This window comes from Calypte anna, chromosome 2 (genome assembly GCF_003957555.1).
Source record: "Calypte anna isolate BGI_N300 chromosome 2, bCalAnn1_v1.p, whole genome shotgun sequence".
Classification (NCBI taxonomy): Eukaryota; Metazoa; Chordata; class Aves; order Apodiformes; family Trochilidae; genus Calypte; species Calypte anna.
Window position 1 is genome coordinate 14,955,620 of NC_044245.1, and position 27,539 is coordinate 14,983,158.

At 39.3% G+C, this 27,539-nt stretch overlaps 1 protein-coding gene across 3 annotated transcripts in view; it reads left to right on the forward strand.

The window, feature by feature from the left end:
- NRP1 (neuropilin 1) overlaps window positions 1-19,236 on the forward strand; it is a 108,840-nt gene extending 89,604 nt beyond the window's left edge. Inside the window, exons 13-18 of one of the 3 annotated variants that reach the window (XM_030445781.1) lie at window positions 2,514-2,573; window positions 9,731-9,868; window positions 11,787-12,058; window positions 12,559-12,652; window positions 14,202-14,258; window positions 15,503-19,165. In XM_030445781.1, the coding sequence (XP_030301641.1) occupies window positions 2,514-2,573; window positions 9,731-9,868; window positions 11,787-12,058; window positions 12,559-12,652; window positions 14,202-14,258; window positions 15,503-15,792 (911 nt within the window). In that variant the 3' untranslated portion in view covers window positions 15,793-19,165. Of the gene's footprint in view, window positions 1-2,513; window positions 2,574-9,730; window positions 9,869-11,783; window positions 12,059-12,558; window positions 12,653-14,201; window positions 14,259-15,502 lie in introns of all 3 variants that reach the window. The other 2 variants (XM_030445779.1, XM_030445780.1) reach the window with 2 other exon arrangements.
- The last annotated feature ends 8,303 nt before the right edge of the window (window positions 19,237-27,539 follow it).

Genomic DNA, 27,539 nt, shown 5'->3' on the forward strand with positions numbered 1-27,539 from the left:
ACTCAAAATGAAATATTTTTCAGGTTCAAGATAGGTATATGCTTCCATATCTAAAATTTAGTATAGGCACTCAAATCTCAGCCCCAAACCTTTCCCAGACATCATCAAAGCAGATTTGTTTCATCAAAGTATGTATCCACATACATGGACAGAAATATTCCCGTGAGCTTCCTCACAACCACTGCATTACAGTCACAAGGGGGGCTGATGTTCTCCAAGCTGCCATCACTAGCAGAAAAATCAGAGAGAAAGACATAACAGGGTCTGCAGCTGGAAGGGAGGAAGCTTGCTAGTTTTCATGTTTTCCCACTGTTGCAGCTGACACTGCACCACTATGTTTTTGGTCTCTTCTTAGAGGTCACTTGCTCCACAAAGCTCTGTTTGATGAGACTTTCTGGTATCAGATCTGCAGTAATTGAGCTTATATCTGGGCACAGTGACACAAGTTATTTCATCACTGCTGCCTGGCATGCTTATCTCATATATGTTTATTTCTTCTTACACGCATGATATAAAATAGCATTAGAACCTGGCAATAGCTGTCCAAGAGTACATTGGGCAGGTTAAAGATTGGGGTTTTGGAAGCAGCCAAGTAGAACATCTGCCAGCAGATGAAAATGAAAGTGTGGTTTCAGCATCAAACCCATCCTGAGCTTTGCCAGTGTCTCCTGTAAATGCATGTTGCAAACCATAAACTGAAAAATTCTTGAGTGGAAAAGACACTGCACATTCCCTGTCACTGCTTTTCAAATCAGTGTCCCAGATGAATCTTACTCTTTTTCAAAACAGCCTTGCAGGGATTCTGATAAAATAAGTCTATATTGTGTTAAGGTATCTCAGAAAGATTTCAGTGTTACTAAACATAGTAATTTATTTATTTTTTCTGAAAGGAAAGAGCCAGGTCAGGAAACACTGTGTCTTCCTGCAAAACCCTGCACTCAAGGCTGGCTTGCAAAGCCTAGTAGGTAGAGATGTATTTCATGTAGATGGAGGTTGTGTGAGAGGAAGAAGATATACCTATGCAAGCACCTTCTCTATTCACTCATAGCCTCTGCACTTCAGGGAGCTTAGAACTGCATCCCACACGTTCCTAAGGGAAAGCTTATTGAGCAGAAGAAACTCCCTCTGGCAAATTTTGTAGGTTGTGCATAGGGAGCAGTTTATAATCTCTAGGACAAGGCAACAGCCATCAGCCTTCCTGAGCATCAGCTCTTTTGGGAATCTAAATCTATTTCAATTGCTAAAATTGAAAGTTACTACATTGTCCTTCTACAAAAGTGTGGACACTCAGCTATCGTCTACTACTACACCACCTGGAAATCTCAAGCAGTACACGTCCAGTTGTTCTGGACACTGTAGAAACACTGGGCTACACACATGATGATACTTAAAATGCTAAAATCCAGAATGATTTTGCCAATCATTTCATTGTAAATATTCTTTTCTTCCTCCAAATTCATCAAAGCATGTAAATCTTGTGACCCATTAAGGACAACAGGGCAGGGCAGAGGGGCTTTTCATTAGGGCTTTGTCCTCGTTTATCCACTGCCACTGTGAGTGTAGTGCCTGCATCCTCATGGGTACAACAGTTAAGAGTCACTTCCCTAATAGCATTTGCACATATGTTAATATGACAATGAAACCTCCCTGGCAATTAACTGTAATTGTGCTGTAGGCCAGATTCCTTCCTGCTCTATTTGGACCCCATACAGCGCTGCTCTATTTGCGTGGCATAGAGCATTTCCCATCAGATCATTCTCACAAACATAAAGCTGATACAGCTTGGGCATTCACTCTCATTGGAAGCTTTCATAGTCACCCTTTCTATAATGCTTTAAGCATTTGCTTGCTGGAGAAAAGAAAAGCCATTGACTGGTAATCAGCATCCCACTGTGCATTTATAATTGTGCTAATTTACTTTTTGTTTCCTTTATCAATATGAGGCTTGCTTTAAAAAGTCAAGTATTTTTAAAATATCAACTAATGATCTTAGGAGGGGGCCATGACCCCATTCACCTCTTGTTCATCTGCTTGAGGGACAAGACAAAGAGGAAGTCTTTAATTCCTCCTGCTCATTGAGACAGAAGTGCAACCTACCTTAGACTTTAACCTGAAGTCAGGCAATTCCCATGCACCTCGCTTGTGAGCTGGTCTCATGTCCCTGATATCAGAAACATATCAGGGGTGAATGGTGCTACAGAGATCAGATGCTGAATTCCCATGTGATTTGGAGCAAATTTGGGACTATAAAACAAGGACAGCCTCAGGGGCATAGTGATCATTAATTAACTGGTGTTTGTAAGGTCTCCAAAGATATACAGCTTTATTTAATGCTGAGTTCTTGCTTTCTCTTTTGATAAAGGAAACCATATGTTGTCATACTTTCATGCTTTAGCTCACATACTCAGTGATGTACATGGCAATATTTCAGATTTATATATAGGATATTCCTAATGACTGATGTGTCCTTTGTTGTGTCCCATGTATCATGATATGCATAATTTCTTTTGCAGGTGGTACTACGGTGCTGAATACAGAAAAGCCAACTGTAATAGACAATACATTACAACCAGGTAAAAAAAATTCTTATCAAAAACATAATAAATTCCATACCCGAATTTCATATCAGAGACAAAATCATGAATTAAAGCACTTCCTGACTTCCCATTCCCTAAAAGTCTCTGAAGTAAAGAAGCATCTGGTCTCTCAGCTCTGTACAGTAAATATTTTATTCCTTTCATCCACATGTAGACACAGCAGAGAACAAGATTTCCTTCTGCATCAGCAAATGCCAAATACTGACAAAATTAAACTAACTTAATCACATAGTGCACTCTGTTTAAATGTGGCATGTCATTGACAAAAAGTGTGTTTCCAAACTCTGGGAAAACAAAAACAGAGCCACACAGGCCTACTCACTATTTTTATCCATGGTTTTACAAAAGTAAGACAAGTAAGTTTGCCAGTTTTCTCCACCAGGGAGCTGGCAGTTTTAATATATTGTTTTCTAGCACGTGTTCCCAAAATGGGGTTACATAAGCTGCTACCATGAACTTGAAAAGGGAAAAACAAGTTGTCACTGGCAGCAGGTTCTTTTTACTTAATCAATACAATAACTAGCAGCTTTTAAAATCCTTAGTTTGCTGCTTCCACAGCTTTCATACCATTTTTTAATATCCTGTACAATTTACTGGGAGTGTGGGAGGGGACAGATTTGGGCAGAAAACCCAGACTCCAAAAACTACGAGCACTAGTTTAAAATCCTTTGCATTCATACTTGTGGAGCAGTAAAGAGGTCAGTTTTCAGTTACTCCCATTTCCTCCATTAAATACAGTTAGGCACAGTCTTGCAAGTGATTTATTAACAGGGTGGGTAAGTGTTTATCATTGTTTCCTCAGCCATGTGACACAATTCACTCCTGCCTGAAGTTAAAAAAAAAAAACAAAAAAAAAAAAACAAAAAAAACAAAAAAACAAAAAAACTAATAAGGCAAAAGTTTCCTAAAGGACACTGGTGGTGTCAGCCTGATTAAGAGACAGAACTGACTTATTTCAGACATTATGCCCACTCAGACTCTGTATTCTGATATTGCACAGGCAAAGACTTTTACTCCCCTAAAAATTTGTCCCCAGGGTCATTCCATTGCCTCAGTCAGCATACACTGGTCCAAGCTCTGCCCTGCTTTATGAGCAGAGGGAGGCTGTGGAGCAGGGGTGCAGTGAGAACCAGGAGGGCAGCTGCTCCCCACTGCTCCTCCCCAGCCAGGGCTGCTGAAGGGCTACAGGGCTGCTGCTGATCCCATAGTCTGGGAAAAGGTAGGGGATGCAGAGGAAAGAAAGGATGCTGTGCAGTGGATTCAGAGTAGAACATTTACATTTTTGTGTCAGAAATAATATTGTAGCTTTCTGTTTTGCTGAAACAAAGGATTTTTTTACAGTTTTTTTAACTACCTTCTTGCATTTAAACAAATTGTGAATTCCAGATGTACCTGTGTGCAAGTTTTCCTCCCTCCTCCCTGGTGCCAGTTGCGTTTGCAGGTTGTGTTTAACACCTTTGGCTTGGATGGGACTCTTCAGCAATAGATTGGCTGTTTCTGCCAGAGATTAAAACATCTTCAATTTCTCTCCTTACTTCCCTCCTGCACCACCTTCGCTTACTCCATGATGAGCCAAGTGTTTTCTCTACTAAAAGAGTTTCTGAGTTCCCTTCAGGGCATGCCCATGCTACTTCCCTGCATTGTGCTGGTAGGAACTGTTTCCTTCCGGGGAATAAGGGACAAGTTCACATCCCAGGCTCCAGTCTCCCACATGGCAGTACATTGGAAAGATCAGAGAGAAAGATCAGTCAGATGCTAATAGATAAGAATAAGGTTTCCAGAATCTCCAGTTCAAGACATAAAGGTTTCCAGCTGCTTCTTAATCCCTCACTGAAAAGCTGCCAGAAAACTCCCAAAAATGAACCAGGATTACCCTCACTCAATATGGGGAAACCCCACTGGCACAAAGTGGAAGCATTTTCTTCCGCTGAAGGGGCACTGCTGGACCTGGCTGGCACAAGGCAGCATCTCAGAGGGAGGGGCCATGCAGCAGGGACCTCTACAGCAAGCATGAATAACAGCTTAAGCTGTCCCTGAAGTTACAGAGGTGCTCAGGGCTCCCCTGGTCCTCCGCTAGCTGAAGATCAGTTCACTCCAGTTCTTTCAGCTATTCCCAGTCTGAACAAGGAATGAATTTAACACACCAAGAACTGAGCATTGAGCTTCAGCTTTAATTCCCTCTACAGGCTTGTTTACCTTGAGATGCTAATACAACTTGGGGTACATGGTGAGCTCCAAGTCAAAGAGCTATTCCAGGTCAGTTGCAGGTAACCCTACATGATTTACACCATGGCAGTGCTGGCTGCAGCATCTTGTGCCGAGGTGGCTGGGGACAGAGATTTAACACCCCTCTCAGTAGTAGCACCTGCTGTGGCCCAGGCACTTCTGCAATAGGTCCTAATGTCATGTATTGCTGTCCTCTTGCCTGCATTCAAGCCTGCAAACACCCCTAATCTTATTAGCCCAGACGAACATGCTTGTGTGTGGCAAAGCCTGAGATTATCCCATTCCAGACAGCTTTCTTACACTATGGAAGCAGTCAAGAACAAATAGCTGAAAAGTCTCCGTGTATAAACAAGCTTTCCATCAAGGAGACTTTTGCAGTTAGTTTCAAGGGGACTGAACTAAAAGAAAATAAAAAAGAATAATGATTTCAAATTGCTAATGTTAAAAGGTTTGGGGTTTGTTGTTTTTGGTTTTTTTTTTAAGAAAGGATCTATCTACTTTCCTCCTCAAAACTAAAAAGATGCTGATAGCAAATCTGTCTGTCGAGGTAAATACCATTCAGTTCTCAGTCCTAAGAGTCACCAGCATCTAGTCTTTTTGAATACATCTTTTTCAGTTCCAAAGGACTACTTGAAATGCTTGACTCTTAGCTATTTACATATAAAGCAAGCTGTTTATTTACATTATGTGCTCTCAGCGTGTAAGCTCAGCCCTTTGTAGAGAAGACTTTTCAAAATTTAAAGTATCTTGGGTTTCATACATGTAATAGCTAATTCAGAAAAATATAACTAAGAAATCGTGAGGTTAAAATCTATGTTAAGAAATCATTTAAATACAAAATAGATCTGAGTCTCATTTATGGTAGGACGACTTTGCATCAAGAAAGGGATATTAAAGCAGTTTAAATTATCATTTACTATCATTTAAGGTAATTCTGTTCTGCCAGCATAGACGGTATAAAGAGGTGAAATGCAAATAGAAATCAGACCCAATGTACTACTTTGAAGTGGTCCAAATTATGTTTGTAATTTCCCATTTTAATATTGATTTACCTTTTGGCAGAAGCATCCTGTAGAGAATTTTCATAGCATATTTAATGCCATCATGCTCCTTCTTGCCTCTTGTTGGAGGAGTTTTAAAATTATGTCAAAGTCTGTGGGCCATGAAAGATTAATGGACTCACAAGAAACTCACTCAACTAGATTTTCAAATGACTTTCTTGTTCATGTGCAGTAATGGTTCCAGCTGTGAGCAAGATGTGGTCAAGAAGTACAGCTGTTGGTTATTCTTTGAGATGATAAGTCTGTTTTAATTCAGTATCACGTACCCTACATTTAGAAAAAGCCATATGGGATTTCGTCACACCTCCCTCTCAGATTCTCATCTGAACCACTGCTATTTGATTACATACTAGCTGGTTTTCTTCATTGTCTTGATATGCACAAACCAGAGATCAATCATCTTATTGGCAGGAGAGTTGTGCTAGCAGGGAAATGGGCCAGCGCTACAGAGCCCACTAAATTCTGCTTGTCCCTACTTTTCTTCCTTCTAGCAGAGCTGCCAAAGCTATAGTTCAAGGACAAAGAAGAGAACAGATTGCCTGTAGCGTACTTCAGGCTACTGCAGCAGCTCCCTGGTTGAACTATTCAACTGGTTCAACTATTGTTGAGTTCTTCTGTCTTTTGCTGGGGCAGATCTGTCATCTGTACAACTAGAGAACCCATCCTGATGCTACAAGTGTCTATTACTAATTGACTAGCAGGTCTATTTTTAATTTTTATGGGTCCCTGGGAGAAGCATTGGGAGAGACATAAGAACAGACAGTAAGAGATGGCATGTTTAGGGAACCCATACAATAAAAGCATTCTGAAATGCCTTGCCTTTGACCTTCAGTCCTGTTGCTGTGCTTGTCTCAGGAACATATTAACTAAATCACCTTTAAGAAAACAAGCAGGTTATTGGTCAAAATCTGCTTGATTTCAGGGGATTATCATTAACTTCTGTATGGAAATTAAGTTCATTTTTATGCTACACCATGCTGTCTTTGAGTCCAAAGCCAAAAGAACACAGGCATGGCCAAAGCATATCAGACTTAGGCTCTCCGCCAATTTCCTGCACTATATATTTCAAATGAAAGTGTAAGAAATTCTTTAATAGATGGTGCTGTGAAATTTAGTTCGGCTTTGAAACTCTCCTTCTAATCTAAATGTTCAGAGTTGGCTTCAGACCATGAAGCAAAAAGCTTCTGTCACTCCTTGTGCTTTGGAATTAACAATTAAGTTCTGGATATTTCCTTATCCATTTCAGTGTCCAGTTCTCTTTGAATTGTGTTCAGCCTTAGCAGCATTCAAGGGAAGCAAGTATCGCTCACAGCATATATGAAATTTTTTTCCTTTAATCCACACTGAACTTCAATAGATATCTCACAGTTCTCAGTCTATGAAATGAAGAAAACAGAATATGTAATCTTCCTTCTCTGGATTCTTCACCCATTTACATACTTCTACTGTCTCTTCTGCTATTTATTATTATTCAAAGTTGAACAATACCAGTCCTTTCAATTTCTTTCTGCTTTGTGCTCATTTATGCTGTGTGATATCTTCAGATTGATGTGATCTATCTACCACTGTTCTCCTTTCTTGTGCTTTGAATACCACACAGGCTATCACTACCTTTGCATGATATAATCCTGTGGGATTAATAAGATTAATTTTGTTTTATGTTTTCCAAGACCTTTCTAAAGTTCTGTTTCATGGCTCTGATGTCAAAGCCATGCAATATAGCTCTCCCTAGGCCTCCTTGACAATGAAAGACTATTTTTCACAAATTTAAAACCCCTTAATTCATTTCAATGTCACTCTGTTTCTTTAAAAACTCCCCTTGATTTTCAGATGTCCCCCTTTGGGCAAGATGTCTTTGATCATGGCCCTATTGTCTAAAAAAAAAAAAAAAAAGAAAAAAAAGAAAAGAAAAAAAAAAGGTATACTGAAGAAAGAAACATAATGGATTGCCTCCCTGCACTCATGTGTGCACAGACTGGGTTCTGCTTCTTCAACATTTTGAGCCACAGACAGATTATTCACTGCGATCTGCCCCTTTCCTAGAAAGGCTCAGAGTCCTCCAGGAAACACGTTTTCTCCACATTGAATTCTTGTGCCAGACATTATCTGTTTAATTCATTTGTTCCCAGCTAGGATGCTGTATTCGTGACAATGTGGAGTAGACCCCTCTGGAGGGCAGCGGGAGGGAGGGGGAGGCAGATGAAAGGAAGGAGCAAAGAATGAGGGCTCAGCACGAGGGATGCTGCAAGCACAGCCGAGGCACTGACAGGCAGAGGAGAGGGGCAGGAGCTGCCATATGCTCAGACCTCTGTGCTGACAGAAAGAAATTTTCTAGGGGCCAGAGGGGAGAGGGCACAGTGGCTGTGATGCAGGAATCCAGTGAGTTGAGATTAAACTGTGTCTGGGAGCAAAGACCTTCTGAACAAGGACACAGCAGGCAAGGAGAGAATGATAGATGAACCCTTTTTATATCCACCCTGTCTCAACCTTCTCACCTGAGGTTTTCTCTGTGCTGATAAAATTATTATTTTGCTTTAATTTCCATTAAAATCTGGGTTGTGAGTTCAAAAGCCTTTCCAGCCTTCCCTAGGCAGCTCACTGCTTGGAGCTCTTTGTTTCTTCAGACTGGAACCGCTCCACCTCAAAGCTCTGGCCAGCCACAGGTCCCAACACACTTCCCATATTTCTTCATATTTTCCCACAAAAAACAAAACACATTCTAGGGGCCACATTATCTTTCCTGGCTCTTTTAAATAATGGGCAAGAAAGTAAAATAACACAGTTCTTCCCCTAGAGCTGATATTGATGGGAGCACAGAGTCCTTTGTTCTTAGTTCATACTTGCACAAAACATCCCATTAAAGTAAACCTAAGTTATTGCTTTAATAAGGCGTGCGTCATGCCTGAGAAAAGATTTCAGGATTTGGTCACATTGCTGTGGGAAGGGTGTTGCTTTTCTGGGAGCTGCCATTCCTCAAGGTGAGGTAAATGTTCATGCCAATAGGGTAGGAACCAAAAGCCCAGAAGACTTCAAACTGCTTCTGAAAATAAGAAGTGCAAGGGATTTATATGCTATCTTTGTATAATCTTTCCTCTCAAATTCCAAGTTCTAATGAAGAAAATAAGCTACTATGTATTAAACCTTTGGGCAGATTTGAAGCTGAAATCAAGATATGATCTCATCCTGACCATAATACCAGACTTCCCTTGTTTTACACGGAGCTTGTTTTGAAGCTTATTTTGAGTTCATTTGGCAATCAGCCACATTTGTCCCTTTTCTGTCTCGATTTGTCCATTTCAATGCTGCCATCTTGTGGGCCTACTCAACTGTCTGGAAGATTTTGAAATAAGTTCCTTTCTGAAGCTATGTAGTACACATTTCAGCAGAAATCCTTTCCTGCCAAGGACATTCAGTTAGTATTTCTGCCCAGCCTTATTTTTGTCCAAATCTTATTGTGGTTTGTTGCAAAACATTGCACAGTGATGGTACAAATAGATATTAATGACCAGCAAATATATTTGATACATAAGGCAGAGCTTTCCTTTTGAGTCATGTATGTTAGAGCACAGTTATCAGCTAATATGGGCAAAACAGAAGAATTAATATAACCAAAAAAAAAAAACAAATTTGGATCATAAGGAGTCAAGAAACAACCACATCAATTACTAGAAATAGTCATTCTTCATCTGTTTCCCAGCAGGGCTGCTCTTGCTAGAGCTCCTCAGAGTTTCAAGTAGGAATGGCTCTGTTGGTGGCCAAATGCATGCATTCAGTTTTGAAGTACAAAATCTGAATTATGCAACTGCTAATCACATTTCTTCTCTCCTTTTCCCTCTTCCCCTGCAGAGCTGCCACTATACAACTTCAACTGTGCCTTTGGCTGGGGATCCCAAAAGACTTTGTGCCACTGGGAGCATGACAACCAGGTGGATTTAAAGTGGGCAATCCTGACCAGCAAAACTGGACCGATCCAAGACCACACAGGTAATCATGACTTTATGATTTAGCCATTTCACACAGGAAGAGGTGGTTGTGTTTCATGTAAACGTGCCTTTCAAAACCAGAGCTATACTCATTATATGTGTAGGTCTTTTAAGTGAAACATCCCAAGTGGATGTATTTCCATGCCTTCCTCGTATCCAGCAGGAGTTGGGAAATTATAGCCATCCCTTTGCTCACATGGTTTTCCCAGACATATCACCCTGGGAAACTGATTGGTTAGTTTTGTAGTATCTTAACTCCTAGCTTTGCATAATTAGGCAATAAATATGCTGCTGGCTAGTGGAGAATGGAGGGCACTGCATGACCTGCACAGCCTCTTGCTTTAGTATTCTCTCTTGCATATGTGCAGATTAATCAAATGTGTTGAGATTAATCCCTCTTCCCACTTCTGCAACCCCTTTGCCTAATGAGAATGACAAGGAAATTAGATAAAATTGGACTTTTAAAATTCTAAGACACTTTAAATTGAATTTTAAGACAAGTACGGTAGTTTCAGGGAAAAAAAAACTTACAATACTTTGACTATAAATGGCATTGTACAAATAAATGACATCAAATTAACTAAATGCAGTTAGCTGAAATGAAGGCTGTAATGGTGGAAAAATTGATGTAAAGTGAAATGGCTCAGTAGGATCTGACACTGAAAGGAGGTTAAAAGCTATGCTAGCCAGAGACTGACAAAATCTAAAAGGCATGCATAAGTAAAGCTCTAATTAAGACAATGAAGACAGAGTTCCTGACCTAGCACTGCAATAATACTCTGGAAATAAGAGCTATCTGCCCTTTGCCACCAAGGATTATAGAGGGACTGAACCTATCTTCCATCAAGAGATGAAGAAATTATAATCTTCAAATGAGATTTTGTAGTTTCCGATGGGTACTAGTAGTGCAGAAGACTTGTTTGATCCAGTAGCTGTAGCCTCACTCAGTAAGTCTTACAAGCAGCCCCTTTTGATGCTTACTGTGCTGACCTGAAATACCTGACAAAATTTTCCTTCACCTGTAAGGGCATCTTCACCTGCTGAGTTTGCCATTCGCCTTCCAACAGGTACAGAGTGAGGGGAGTGGGTATGAGCACACACCACAAGCACTCTGATCAGCGCTGCTGTCCCAAACGAGCCCCTCAGCCCCACCATTAGACATCAAGGCCACCCTGGATGCTGAGAGAATCAAAAGAGCAATTCCCAGCACATCTTGCTCTCTGCCGCACTTGTATAAATCTGAAGAAATTCCATAGAAGTATTGTCCAACAGCAATGGCTTTGTGACAGCGGGATATGCTGGATTAAATCTGGCCAGAGTTAGGTCTTCCATCTGAGATAGCCATCCTAATGCTGTGATCCTTTTTCTTTTTTCCTCCCTTTCGATTTCCCTATCACCATTTTTTTATGGTCTGCACATATGCTGCCCTCTGCACAGAAGCAAAATTGGAAACAACATACACTGCTGTTGAGGAAGCAGAACAAGTTGATACTGCAGTAAGATAGAAAAATAGGGGGGAAAAAATAATTCAGCAGGCTAGCTTCTGTCTAGCCTGCTGAACTAGCGCTGGCTCTCTCCAGGAGGTGCAGGGTGACTAACTGAGCATACGCTGTCACACCTAACATGCTTTTGCCTCCTTCCCTGAGCAAAATGCCTTGTGTGTGCCATGCAGTGAACATGTTACAGTTCACTCTCAGCACAAAACATCTCAATGATCTTCCGTCCAAAGAAATAAGCCCCTGAGAGCACATCAGTTTTTCTAGAGCTCTCAAACCAACACCTCCAACTCCCTGAGTTGTGAGGTTTGACCCATCAACACCAGAGAAGGTAAAATGATCAGAGGTGGCTGAGGCTTCTTAGGCAAACAAGGAATATGGAAGTGGTTTGCTGTTCCTAACACAGTCCTTCTGTCACAGTAGGAGATGGCAATTTCATTTACTCGCAAGCTGACGAGAGCCAGAAAGGAAAAGTTGCCCGACTGCTGAGCCCCGTGATTTACTCACAGAACTCTGCCCACTGCATGACTTTCTGGTACCACATGTCGGGTGCACATGTTGGCACCCTGAAGATCAAACTGCGGTACCAAAAGCCCGATGAATATGACCAGGTGCTGTGGACCCTAAGTGGGCATCAGGCGAACTGCTGGAAGGAAGGACGTGTTCTTCTTCATAAGTCAGTGAAACACTACCAGGTGAGCTTGGCTGCTTCCACTGAAAACTACAGAGCCAAGGCCAGTAAGACTTTACTGGTCACGTTTCATGCACCGTAGCAGAAAATGTCACTGAAGGATTTATGTAGACAGTATTATTCCTACAGATGAGGTACTGTTGCTGTGACAGTAATAATAGTGATATATTTCATGATGTCTCAGATGACAGTGATACAGGGCATTTGTTATTGAAGGCCAAATAAAGAGTTTAGAAATCATTTCTCATATGTCACAAAACTACATCCTTGCCACAGTTTTGCTGCAGCTGTAAAAGTCTTCAGTGAAGTTATGACATTATATAAATTCATATTTGCAGAAATAACTCATAAAGGCTCGCAGTGCAAATTGGCAGGCCATGATCAAAGAACATGTAGATGTAGCATCATGACAACTGAATATATGTGTTAACAACTAAGATATCCCGAATGTTGCAATTGTATTATTAATAGGAAAACAATGTGAACCTTATCTTATTTTGCCAGGTGGTTATTGAGGGAGAAATTGGAAAAGGAACTGGAGGAATTGCTGTGGATGATATTAAAATTGACAGTCACGTAGCACAAGAGGATTGCAAAAGTAAGTATGAATAGAGAAAATACATAGAAATCTCTTCCAAAATATTATTTATTGTGTTTTAATAGCTGTTTTTATCTGTGAGAGAGAGATGGATACTTACTGGCTATATAAAAAGTTTTGCACCTAAAACATCATGACCTGGCCCATAGCTTTATTCATAGTAAGTGCCACTGGTGTTACCTCAGCACCACAGCAACAGTCATCTTTTGGATCAGAACTGGCATCCTACTGACATGAGTCAGAGAATGTTGACATTCTCTCATGTCTCCTTATATTTTACATTGCTGCCCTTTTTAAATTTCTCTGCTTTTTCTAATGCTCTTCCCTGTTTTAACTAGTGCTCAAAATTCAGTTTTATTTCTTCACTCTTTTTACATCACTTAATACCAGACCTACTTGAATTCTATTTTAAAGGACCCTTACAAGATACACAGATAGGGTGAAATGGCCTATGCTCTCTCCTCTGCTGCCCTGTAATTCTGAGATTGCTGGGTTTCACCTCCTAGATACATGGGACAGGATCTAAAGTTACAACATGGCCTTTTCCACACCTAAGCAAGGCTATTCCTGTGGTACTACTTGAGATATCTTATTTCTGGCCAGTCTTGCTGATCACAAGTGCATTGCATACTGCACGTAATTTAGTAGCAGCAACCCCAGATAAACACAAGCAACTGAACCCTGTCCTCCATGATGGAAATGAAGCAATGACTTATGTAGGAGAGAGGATAGAAATGGGAACCCTCAGCACTACAAATATAAACTTACACCATGCAAGTTTACAGCACAACTGATAGCAATAGTAGAGGTTCTTCCTCACATTTTGTCGCTGATATCATTTTGAAGGTAATATGACAGATTTCTCACCTCAAGATGAAAAGGCTGCACAGTCTCTTTTTATCACACAGTACATCTCCTGGGGTTCATCATATGTCACCAGAGTGACAATTACCAGGAAAGAGAAGCAGGACACATAGCTTGGTCCTCCTTCTATGTCCTCAGTGACAAGAAGGGTGCTGGGAACACAGTGAGGGTATTTACCTGACTCCACAATGAGAGAAGAAAGTAACTTCATTTCTACCTCCATATGTCTTGCTTGTTCAAATGAAATGCTGAGAAAAAAATTTGGCCTAAGGGAGCTAAAGCCTAAGGGAGCTCAGTCGGAAGCCCAAACACAAGTGGTCTCACTGCAGTGAGTGAAACTATTCTTGTGATTAACTCTGTCTATGCTGATGAAGTGTTATGGAATTGGGCTCCAAATTTGTAAATACAATGAATGAGATGCTAATTCATCACACTGATTTCCCTTTCTGAGGCATGGGAAACCCCTGCTGATAACTAAAACTGTGCCAAGACTAGGTGGAGAGGAGTTTTTTCATCTTTCTTTTCTCTCCATTAATTTTCAGAGTCCTTCATAATGAGCAGTACTGTCAAGCTAACATAATGATGCTCTGACACAGGAAAATCTGCAATACCATTATTGCCAGCATGATAGTCAATCAGTGTTTGTAACCCTAATAATCAATGTCAATTCTCTTTGCTTCATTAGAATCAACTGATGTGGAGAATGAAATAAATGAAGAAGACTCAGAAAGTAATCAAACAGGTAAAAAATCTGTTGTTGTTATTAAAAGAAAATAATTCTAAAGTGCATTTTCATGCAAATTTGTGTATTCTATTTATGTTTAGATTGGTTCTCTAACTGAATATTGTATTAAGGTTTTTTGTTTTATCTAGAACAGATGCTAAAAAGGCTTACATTAATTTGAAGGATGCAATAGTTTTATTCTGTGTCTTATAAGCTTCTGGGGTTTTTATTATTTATACCTGTCTCAAACCTTTCTGATTTTATATGCATCATTTGTTACATTGTATATATATATATATATATCCATGCACACTATGGCCTGTTAATATTTTGTTATCTAGAAGGCTTGTCAACAGCTGAAGAAACAGCTATCATTATATCTTATGATTTATGACCCATGCAGTGTCTAGTTAATTAGGCTGAATACTCCTTAGGCTAATTGTTTCACAGACCTGGCTGAAAATGTCATTTTATGACCAGTCTACCAAAGCATTATCATTTTCAATGATGATAGCTGTAAACGGATCATTAAATAGATCATAATTCTCATATTGTCCCAATAATAAAATACGCTTGCATTTGTAAGGCAATGAACTTCAATTTTTTTCCTGTTACAGTCAACATCATTGATTTCAGTGAAAGCAGGTTTGTCCAAAAAGGCTTTTTGGATTTTCCTGCCAATGATTAGCAGAGTTTTCAAGCTTATTGGATCTATTTCATAAACTGAAAGGGTTGAGGGAAAATGTTACAATACCCAGTGAGTGTTTACACAAGGGGGCAGAGGGCTCTTCTGTGTCAGTCCTGTCACTATTTCCATTTCAAGTACCAATCCTGAAGTCAGTGAAGTGGAGATGAATGTAAACCAGCTAGGGGTTCCAAACCAATGTCTAAGGCTATAAACATTCAGCCTGAGCTAAATAACATTTAATTAACATTTTTGAGCTAAATACTGCAAGCTGGCAAAATATAATCAAAAAGTCTGGTTATTCATTCCCAAGACTCCCACTTAATCCAAGGCAGAATCAGACCCTCACTAACAAGCAGCAGATGCAAGGATTGGAGAACAGTGTGAAAAAAATCAACAACTATTTGGGTCACATTATAGTTTTTAGCTATTTATGACTATCTCCAAGATGCTAGGCTTTCAAATTATGTAGAAACTTATGTCAAAAAGCTTTCTGTCCTTTCTCCTAAATCCCAGCTCATCAAAGTACTAACTAGAACCAGTTCTGAACATTTTGCAATTCTTTACTCCATTTCAGGGTTTACACCTCCATACAATACAGGTGATGACTATGATGATAACATCTCCAGGAAACCAGGCAATGTCCTGAAGACCTTAGATCCAATCCTTATTACCATCATAGCCATGAGTGCCCTCGGGGTGCTCTTAGGAGCCATCTGTGGAGTTGTCCTGTACTGTGCCTGTTGGCACAATGGGATGTCAGAGAGGAACTTGTCTGCACTGGAGAATTACAATTTTGAACTGGTTGATGGTGTAAAACTGAAAAAAGATAAACTAAACACACAGAATTCATACTCGGAAGCATGAAGGTATAAAGCAACTGGAGACATTTCAGAGAATCGGGATGGAAGGACATAGCTCGGTCGTGCTGGGGAACTGTTGATCTTCTTTTACTGTACAGGCTGAAAAGTGCATTGATGACACTGAGCCAAGCTTTTCTCAGGAGCTTCAATGAGTGTGTAACCGATTAAACATGGACAACAATTTGTGTTAACAATCTGAATCATGTACAGTCTGCTTTTTTTGTTGGTTTTATTTGAAATAATCAAACGCTGGTGTTGAGACCAAGTATGATTGATTTAGAGTTCATTTTGTCTTTCTTTCTCTCCCTCTCTTTTGTTTTCCATTAATGGATAATTTTGGTTTTACTGTGCAAAATCCAAGATGCTGTCACAAAATTTATTCAGTGGGGTCCTTTGGATGGACATGCTGTCTGTAGCTCAGTGCCCAGAAAATATGGAGTAACAACAATTTAGTGGACTCCTGCACCTGTATCTGTGTATAATTGCTCGTGTTGTGCATAGGCAAAGAAGGGTTAGGATGTTTTTGAAAGTACTGCTGCATCAGTACTGGTATAGTGTGTCAGCTCTGTTTACGAAGCAATACAGTCAAATTTTATTGATGTTTTTCAGTGTTGTACTAAATTTTGTGCTTGTGAACTCCATAAAAGAGTATGTGCCATCATCAGACACAACTGGTAACCAAGTGTACTGCCTAAAAACTAAACAAGAAGTCCTTGGCACTGGCTAGTGTATGTCCTCTCAAGTGCCTTTTTGTTTGTACTGCTTCTCATTGTGTTAACATTAACTCCAGCTCTGCTTCTCGGCAGTTGCGCCCTTGTCTTTAATCATATTCTGGTGGCTCATTGACTAAAAGAAAAGTATATTTTAGTGTAAGAAAGCAGCCTCAGCAAGGCAATGATCACATTTGACAACATGGCTCGATTGTTCTGCTTTCTGTATTTCAACTTCATGTCTCTTGACCCTTTTGTATAAAGCTGCAATAGCCCCTGTTATTGTTCTTTCATATAGAATGTATTTTCAAATGTAAAATTTCTCTCCTTTTCTCGTCTCTCTCTCTCTCTCTTCCTCTCTCTGAGTAGTTTGCATAAGCATTTGCCATTGCCAAGGAAAGAAAACTGCAGCTTTAACTTGTTGGTAATGGCAAAGGATTTTATTAGAGTTTGTGATAAAAAATAAGGGAAAATTCTTAACTTTACCCTCCAAAGTCGAACTTTGGGTTTCTTCTTAACAGCATAAAGTGACAGTATCTTTTTTCCTGAAGTCATGAAACATCTCTTTTATCCTGAACAGCTTTCCTGTTAATTACACGAGGGAAAATTATTCCCATACAGCAGAGATTGCCTTTAAAATGAGAAACTTTCCTCCTCCTGCCCCTACCTGAACCCAGAGTTCTGTTCTCTCAGTAAACATGTATTTTTATGCTAATCAATGCTAATTGGGCTTACACATGAGTACTGAGAGCAGAATAAAATCCCACAGTGTATGTAGGATATGTTTTACCATCCTGATACATCCCATTGGCATACCAGGAGGTTTTTGTTTGACCAGAACTGCAGATAGTGACAATTCAGTGAGCTGAGTAGTGCAAGCTGACAGAAAAATGTGTTTGGCAATTATGTGGCAATTTCTTAATATTTTAGAGCAAATATTGTTGGACAAATAATATTCAACAGCCTATGCAGCTGGTCCAACAGGGTAAAAAAAAACAAGATCTTGTTGCCCTCCAGGGTGCAGAGAGGGCAGGGGCCCAGAGGGATCACTCTCCTCCCACAGATGCAAGGGGAGCCCCTGGATTTCTGTGGGCTCCCACACACAGCACAGCCATAACTGGGGAGGAAAAAGGCAGCTTTAACCTTCCCCTGGGTGTCTACCAACCAGCATATAAAAACAGTGAAAACATGGGGAAAGGAATCTCCTGCAAAGTGCTGAACTCCTGTTTCCTCACTGAATCCCCTGACAGAGTCAGGGAACTGATTGTGACTTTCTGAATTAGTGTTTTCCAAAATTGCTTATGTAGTAGAGCAAGGAAGAAGCCAGTCCAGGATTAGGACTAAAGAAGGGCTAATTCAACCTTGCATTACTAAAGCAACAGAACCCACAAAGCATGTAGAAAATTCACCAGTAACTTAGAAATTTAAGAATAGGGAGGGTAGTTGGAAATTAAAATATGAGTTTGGAAACCGAGAGTATTTCATTGAAAAAACAGTGGACAACTGCTACTTCAAATGGGTTCTAAAGGCAGAGACTATAATGAATATTCAAACACCCATTTAGATATCTGAATTGGAAGAGCTACCCCAGGGTTTGGACCCCAGGTCCTCCATAAGGTAAGACAGAGCAGCTAAGGCCTGAAAGTTAGGCCTAAAAGTTAGCCCACAAAATGTCCCAAGTGATGAACTCACTTTGGCAGAGGCAGAATTTTCATTTGTATCCAACAGTGTAATTTGACCATAATGTTATCGCAGCAGCTAGTTAATTAACCCAAAGAAAACATGGATTTTCAAAACTGTTTTCAGCACACCACCACCATGTGATTCAGGTGTTAGGGTCTGTTCTTCTTAGCTGAAGGAAACTTCTAGTCCACTAACCTGGCTGTGAGTTACACGCAGATGTTGCCTTGAAGATAAAATCCCACTGAAAGCCCAAGGCCAAAACCTTTTGAAATATTCCCATGGTTTTCAATAGATTCTGGACCAGCTCTTGGTCTTATCTATTTGAACAGTAAAGATGGTGGCTGGTGGGTTTTTTTCTTCTTTTAACATACTAATAATAGGGAACGTAAAAGAAATATATCTCCTTTGTGGTCTTCAGACCTTACTATAATAATGAGGATCTAGCACTGAAGATTTGATTTCTCTGAAGGTAAGAGAATGAAAGTTGCCCTTCAAATAAAGGAAAAATGATACTGCAACTTTACATTGAAAAGTATCTTGCACTGATAAATATATTTAAGAAAATTATATGTTTATAAAGTTATTAATTTGTAAAGGCAGTGTTACAAAATGTTCAGTTTATATTGTTTTAGATTGTTTCATAATTTTTAAAGTGTAAAATAACATATTTTTTTCTTTATTGAAAAACTATAAAAATCTTCTGTAGTAAAATGATTTCATTTTACTGGTATATTATTGCTTCATGTTTTGTACCATCATAAAAATTTGTGCAAATTTTTTTTACAGAAATTTTTATTTTCTATGACAATATGACACTTGTAAATTGTTTCAAAATGAACAGCGAAGCCTTAACTTTAAATGACATTTGTACTCTCAGACACTGAGTAGCATAAAAAAATCACATAGAACTGAACTGTAACTTAAATTTCCAAACTATGACTACTACATTCCAAAGAAACAGTTGAATTAAACATTTTCATAAAATATCCCATACCTGATGTATTTTATTATAGTAAAATGGATTGGTTTTATTAAATGGCTGGTTTTATTTACCATCTTGCAACAAGCTTGTTGTTTTATTCAGAGTTACATTTGTTGGTAGGCAACTCCAACAGACACCTTGGTGGGACCATTCAGGGTTTAGGATGGAGGAATTCACCCTCAACCTCCCCAGTTCTCTCTCCCTGATAGAAGACATTCCCACTACAAGCCTTACTTTTAGGAAGGATTTATGAGAACAAATCTGCCACCACCACTCTTGGGTTGCAGTTCACCTCACTGACACAAGCAGCCCAAACCTTCCACCCTCTGGGTGTCATATACACCCCTTGTGACTTGCTCTTAGAGGGCTGATTTTTACTAGGGAGTAAGGTCCATTTTTGCCAAGTTGCTCCACTGAGCCTCTGCTCCAGCAGTACTGGTAGGTAGGTACTAATACTGGTAGCTACTAGTATGTTTGTACTGATGAGCTCCCCCAAATTTCCACTGAAGTCATCAAGACTTACCCAACCATGGCCAAATCTCCTAACACAAAGCATAAAAGTTGCTGTTGGGAGCAAATGCTGCAAGAGTGATCCACTGGGACTAATTTGGCCTTCAGCTGGGTACTGAACTAATTTGTGGAACATATGCTCATCGATAGGGAGACCGTCAAGGATTTTGCACCCAGACCAGAAGTTTTAAATTGCACATTTCTAGTTTTATGCAATATTTGCCTTTTTGTTTCTTTTCAATACTGTGCAATCTCCACATTAAAGTTTGTCAGGCCTTTTCTTTATGTTTCACATATGAATACTGCAAATATTGTCAGTATGTGACTAGGTTAAATTCTCATGAACAAAAATTTTACTTTAGCTACTTTAAATCTCCTGGCAAAAAATAATGTACTTATTAGCACTGATTTGATGATTGCTGACAAAGTATGAAGCCTTTTTTCCTCAAGATAGTGGTGCCATGGACACCTGTTTGAAGAATTAAATGGAACTACAGCAATGTTCCTGAGCAAAACTTGGCTTTGTGGTCAGTATAGGGATCGCTTTCAGAAGACAGAAGTGAAGGTTGCTGTCCATATAATCAATAAATCCAAATTCCTTAGTATCCACTTCATTGCCCTTTGTTTCTGTGATAATCAGCCATGGGGCTCTTTGAGGAAAAATCAATGGCAATGGAGTTAGTTAGTGAAAAAAATAAATCTGTAAAGTGAATCCATTGAGGATGAAGTTCAGAAAGGAGAGACAAGTATTTTTAAGATAAGAAAATTCTCTTTCTTTCATTTAGGCTAAATTAATTAGCCTAGAAGCTAACAACTACTTAGCATTAAACCTGCAGTTTTCCACACTTAATAGGCTGCATAAAGGAAAGACAAAAGTGGTACAGTGAGATCTGAAGTACATTTCAGAACGTACCTTGTAAAGCTGAAAGAAAAAGAAGGGAAGATGGAATTAACAGGTGGGTCTGCTACAGACAGGAGTGCCAGGAGTGTATAAGTCTGAGGCTCAAATATTAGGGTCACAGCCTGTAAAGAGGGTCTTTGACAGGAAGAGACAAACAAAGTCTATTATTATTTCACCAATCAAATATACCAGTAGCTACATAGTCACAGTGTTGAGCCCAGACCCATTTCCTTGCCTTTTGACAGTACAGAAAATACAATTATACCACAAAACACAGATACATGGGAGAGGCAAGGGCAGCACAGCAGATGTAAGGCCCTCTGGCATAATGGAAACAACAGCAGTGCCTGACTGCACAAACGTGCTGCTGGACCAGAGGTGCCTGTCTCAGTAGAGATGAAGGCTCCTCAGTCCTCATAAATTACATTTTATGAGGCACATGAGGACTTAGCAGATGCATACTAGTATAGCACTAAAATTGACCCTTGTAAGTTTTTTCCTCTGTACAATTAGTCTATTTCCAAGCCAACCCCCTACCCCTTTTTGCAAAGTCAAATGTTGAAGTTAGTTTTGATTTTCAGATCATGGCATCTGGATGTTAGATCCCGGAAGAAATTACTCTTCCCATTCCTTAATTTTCTTTTGCAGTGCATTATAGCATATTGGTGCAAGCAACCTTAATTTGTTAGAGCTTGAATTTCTTTATACTATTTGATTCCTCAAGTCACCCATAATCATAAATTTATCCACAAGTGTTTGTTAAATTATAAAATTTATCTGGGTTTTTTTTGCTATGGGATACTGTGTATAGCTGTTTTATTTGCAGATTAATCCCCCTGCAGACCCTAATTACTTTTCTACAGTAGGTCAGTTCTCTATATACATTTCTATTCTCATTGCTACACACAATCAAACTCTAATCTTATCACCTGAGGACTGATGGTATCTCAACATTTATAACTGAAAATCTTATTAAAAAATCTTCTGGTATTTTTCACAGATGGATGGAGTCTTATAATGTGTCCAAACCTAATTCCACCCTCAATAATCATGTTCTCCTATTTAAATTTACATTGTTTTTATTCATCTCTCAGACATTTGATTCATGTCCCCGTCATTGTACAGCATCACCGTGCACCATTCACTGTGTTTTATTACAGACAGTTGTGTTTCCATAGTGAGGTGGGTCAAATTGAAAAAGGAATTACAGTCTTACTGGAGCATCATTGGTACCAGACAGAGAGGTCAGGCAGTGCTCTCAAGGGAAGAAGGTATGGAGGAGGCTTTGCAGGGTTTGGCAAGTGTTTCCATGACAAAGAATGAGGGATTTAATCATGAGAGATTGGAGGATGAAACGCTTGCCTGAGGAAACAAGTATTTCAAGTAACATGAGCTGCAAATGTAATGATCAGAAAACTCCAATGTTTAGTACTTTGATTTTTCCCTCAAAAAAAAAATTACTTGACAATTATAAAAAAATTTCATAATAGAAATGTCTCTGGCAACTGTTATGTACTTTTACATCCTCAGGCACAGAAGAAGGGAGTGTTGGTACCAATCCTCCTGTTAGCTGAACCTACATGGTGGCTTTCTACACTCAGATGCAACAGGTGTGGACATGTCTTTGAAGACCCAGGCAGCACCTCAGGACTATACGATTGGCATTCTTTAGGCACCATTTTTATCCTGAGTTCCTCTACTCCCTTCCCTTTCATCTCTAACATGTTGTTTTATGCCATTTGTTTCAAAAGTAAATTGCCTGGGCTGAACTACTGGGTTTTTATTACTTCCTACTGTTAATATATTTTTCCTTAGTGCAATTTATTCTCCCTCAGTGCTCAAATACTTTTATAAATATTTCCCTGTGCATTACTAAGGTATGCATAGCATGAAATAGCCTTACCCAGTGTCTCACACACTGTGAGAGATAAGAGAAGAGCCCACCTAGACCCACCCCTCCTTTTCCACATCCCTGCCAGGGCTGTGTTTTCTAAGTTAGGGACCCAGACACTATGACTTTAATAAATAATCTACCTTTCAGGGGCCCTCAATGTTTTCTACATCAGTCTTGATATCTTTGCATTAATTCATTAATTAAATATTAATACCAATCTTCCTACCAAATATTTACTTACCAGCTTCATAACTGTTAGCATACCAGAGGGAGTCACACTCATTTTTCATTTCAAGTCTACAAACTAGATCCCAATGTTTTATCTTTCTCTCCTTTTAACCTTCTAATATAACTTTTTCCCATAGCTCTATAAGCAAGGGGAAAAAAACTGAGAAAACTTAAAATGAAGGCATAGGTGTGTCCACTTTCTATCTATGTGACTGAAAGGATCAACTGAATATGCAAAAAAAAAAAAAAAAAAAAAAAAACAGTGTTTTTTTTCTCCTGGACTGTTATTTTGTGAACTAAAGAGGAAAGCAACCAGACTGGTTGGAGCTGGTGTCTGAGATCCCTGGGAAGCAGTAAGGAATCAGCCACTGGAGCCTTCTGAAAACTGTGCTGCAACATCTGGAAAGGTTCAACAGTTCCACAAAGTGATGGGAGCAAAGGATCATTGAAGTAGTCAGACAATGAAGATATTGGTTTAGTCCAAGAATGGCTGACAAACTGGAAGAAAAGCAGGAAAATATTTAGTGTTAAGAACAGATGAGAAAGGACCTCCTTATATTAGGTTCCACTAGTTTCCTTTTTAACCACTCCTCAAAAGGCAGGAAGCAAAGCAAGGAATGAATTCAAGTACAACTCAGTCCCACCTACAGCTCATGTTGACTAATTCCTGTCCTACTGTTATCATGCAGCTCTGAGACTGAGGCAAGAAGCTGGTTGCCACCACCCTTTGTGTGAAAGATCTCTGACCCTCAACGCCAGGTCCTTTGCATGTCCTCAGAACAGTTACATGCAGGAAGTGATACCACTTTGCCCACATATTGAATACCATTGCCCACATATTAAAACGCACTTTTTCTTGCCATACTGTCTTCCTTTTCTATGTCTTTGGCCCTTCTTTTTCTTATGAAAAAGCCTTCCAAATAAGCCATGCTTCTCCAAATTCTCTTTCTTGCACCATGCAAGTGAGGGACCAGACCTCTCCTTTGCTCAGCTAATGCTGCTCTGTTGCCCCAGCCCCCCTGCCCTGATGGTTGTTTTGCACCACTACCTTGTTTGCTCTAGGAGGTTACTGAAAGTTCATTTTAAATCTAGGCTCTTATTTCAGTGCCATAATCTGTAGGCAACTAAGGATCATCTTTACTACTTTTAATGAGTCTTTTCACAATCTATTCCCTTTTCTTCATGCATCCTGAGGTCTTAAAGTGGTCAACTTAAACCCATATATCTTGATAAAGTGGCTGAATTACTGCTGCTGAATGGTAGGCCATTATCTACAATTAGTTTATGGCTCTTAATAGCTATTATTGCAGAAGATGGATTTCTCTATAGCATAAGTGTCTTACTACAGATCCTGTTAGCACTCTTGCTTTTGAAAAGTCAAGTGGTAGCTGCCTTCTGGAAAAGATCAGGTTACTCTCCAGGCTGAAATAAACTGGTACCAGCTTATTACACTGTGTAGTAAACAGTTTACGTGAATATAAGGACTATTTTTGGTTCTTTGTCATGTACTGTATGTAATATTGTAAATGTGCATGGCACTACATAGACAACAAGACTGAAGAAAAGGTGTGAAGTTGTCACCAAGTAGCTTCAGAAAAACACCAAACATCTGTAAGTCAAAAGCAGGGGATGTAGTAACTTCCCTCAGAATAGCAGCTCTTCTTTTTCTGTTTATAGAAGTATGGTGGTTAGAACAGTTAGAATAAGTGTGTGTCAATTCACTGGAGAAAACTATGGATTTATGAATCTCCTTGAGGAAGTGCCTTCTGATAAAGGACATGAAGGAGCAGAGAGTAGAAGCAGAGTAGATGGGGTCATGAACTTCATTTTACTTCTCATCATGAGTAATAGTGCTAAACTGATAGTCAGTCAGATCTCTCATTTTCTTTAATTTAACGCTATTCTTCTTGCTCCTTGCATTACTGACCCCGCATTATAACTGAACCATGTGTTTTATTGCAATGCTAAGCACTGCTATAAATGCATATGAGCAGATTTCAGTGGTTTTTATACTGCAGAGTTATGTGTGGCGAGTTTTGTTCTCTTCATATAAAGAACCATCTCAGAGCTAACAGCTTATATTATTTTAATAAAGTCTCATTTCACACAGGCTGTGAACTGTAATACAGATTGCAGTTTCTTCTGGGCTTCAGATATAATGCACAGCTCAGCACAAGTCTGACCTTTGTGGTTCTATATGGGCACATACTCACTGAAGGCACTTCATTAGGTACCAACAGCAAGAGAGCTTTCAGCTGCTGATGATTGGCAATAGATAAATTCTAAGCAATAACAGTGTGCATATTAAATACAATAAGCACACAGATACACATATCTCCTGAGACACAACCACGATCCTACAACAGAAAGTGAAGAAGTACTAGCATAGAGAGTTTGCCTAAAGGTAAAGGTTTGTGTGATCAAAGGTTTGTGACATCAAACATCTGAAGGTTATACTCAGGTTTGGGGATTCCTTGAGACAAGGTAATGCACTTAGAAATGCAAAGAGCTCTCTACAGGCAGAACTATTTTCAAGTTGCTCTCATGTTGCACTTCTAGCTCAGTTCCTAGCTCAGATTCTGTAGACTGAAAACAATCTTTAATATTCAGCAAATATTTTCCCCCGCTACTTCATGCACACAACATTTTTTGAGCTAAAGGAACTTGTATTTAATGTTTATATTGGGATAGTGCCTACGGGATGACAAAATTGTGGTCCTGTAGTGCAAAACAACATGAAAAGTTACAGAAAATGTACTAATGTACAGATAATGTGCCTCACAGGCAGGAACTGTAATGTGGCTGCTATGAGCATAGAGGGTTCTGAGTGCAACCTTTATCGCCAGCTCTGTCTCATGTATCTTCTAGGGCTGTTGCTGTTTGTTTTTGTTGGTTTTTTTTTAAGAGCAATACATGGAAAGTATGGAATGTAGTACAAATGTGACCAATTAGCCTTTAAGGGTAGCATTCAGCTCATCTACCACTGGCTAAGTTGGACATCATCTCCAAATTGTAAATTATATGCACTGCTTCTGACACCTGTCTCAGGATGGGGTGCAATTTTCTCTTAGAGTATCAGTTTCTTGTGTATAGAACAGTCTAAATTAATAGTTCAGATTTAAAGTTATATATTTTGGGTGGGTCAAATCAAATTAATAATTTCCTTACTGTTTCTAGTTATCAAAAAATAGTTGTGGTTTTGTTCAGTTTCCCAAAAATCTGAATCACTTTGACTGATTTTTCTCATTGGTCCACCTGCTAACCCACTAGCAGAAGCAGAAGAAAACCATTTAGGTTACAGTAGGACTCTCAAAACTCACAGGTTTGATTTCAGTAATGGAGGCAAATACACAGTGTGGGAGTAGGTAGAATATTGGTTCCTTAATTATCACCTACAGCATTATGATATGCCTTGAAGAAGTCTTAATCAATCCTCATACTTAGACAGACTTGGATCTGGCTGTGTCTTATTCCAAGTCTAGAAATAAGAATTAAACAAGGATTTTTAAGGGCTTGTTAAATTTGCTTCTTAAAATGGTTTTGCTCTGGCGACTACAAGCTAATTATACTGTATTCCTACTGTGCTGCAGTTTAGACTGATCGTTGCCTACCTCAAGATCTATTAATCTTCTTACTTCCATCTTGTGTTTTGGTTTCACTCTAACCTACATGTATAACTTCACACACAGCTATAGGGTTTTTTCTAGGAGATTTGATCTACCTGCGACTTTATTCTCTGGTACTCCTTCTGACTCAGTGAATACAAAGCATATCTGTCAGAAGTGCTCCTCTTTGTTCTCTCTAGGAAGTCTCAAACTTCTGCAACTTATAGCTATATTTCATAAATTCTCATGCATTTCAAACATTATTTTAGATGGTTTGTTAAGTATTTTTCTCAGCAAGAAACACATGACAGGCAGCATGAAGGATGACCCAAAATCACTATCTGCTTTTGATACAGGACATATTAATGAAACCTGACAGAACCTTGAAATGACCTGGAAGAAACAATCAGAAGTGTCAGTAAGCATTATTATAGAAATTGTTATTGACACCACTGTGCTTGCAGTGAACCCCAAGATCTTTTCTTATAACCTCATACTAGGAAAACTCATATTTCTCATCTGAATATGCATTTTAACACAAAGGTCATGACACATCTTCCCCCTTTTTGCACTTGTGTGGGCAAACAGGACAAGCCCCAGTATGTCATTTAAATCACCATCTTCATGAAGTTTGTTCTGATTTTTTAGTGCTTGCTACACCAAAGAGACAGAGACAAGAATATTATCTCCATGCTACTTTTCAATATATCTAGGAATCTCCACATTTCAAAGGGCTTTGATTTTCATCACTTCCAAGCCCATTTTCTGTTTTTCCATCTTCACTGTGCAGAATGAAGATATTGATTTGTTGCTGCTCTCCTCCATCATTCTAAAAAAAATGTCTTTTTTTTCTCTTTTATAATTATTGCCTCAGGTCAGTGCAAGTTCTATAACAAATACAAATGCATACAAGAGACAGCTGTGATCCCCTAGGTACATATGTTATCAAATGGCTGGAAGATATTGTATAAACAAATGCAAATGATAGAGAAATGGGAAATGGCCCATCATTTCCAAATCCTTTAAATAGAACTAAGTAGACATCACAAAATCTGCCAAGCCATGCTGAACTGGGAAAAGCTTTGAGCAATCAAGATGTCCTTGCTCTTTGTGCTAATGGTGCTGCCAGAACCAATTCCATGGGCCTGACTCAAGTAGCCAAAACAATCAGATGGAACTTTGAAGAAGAAATGTTCAGGGACACTGCCCACTGTTACCAGCTGAAAAACAAGGCCACT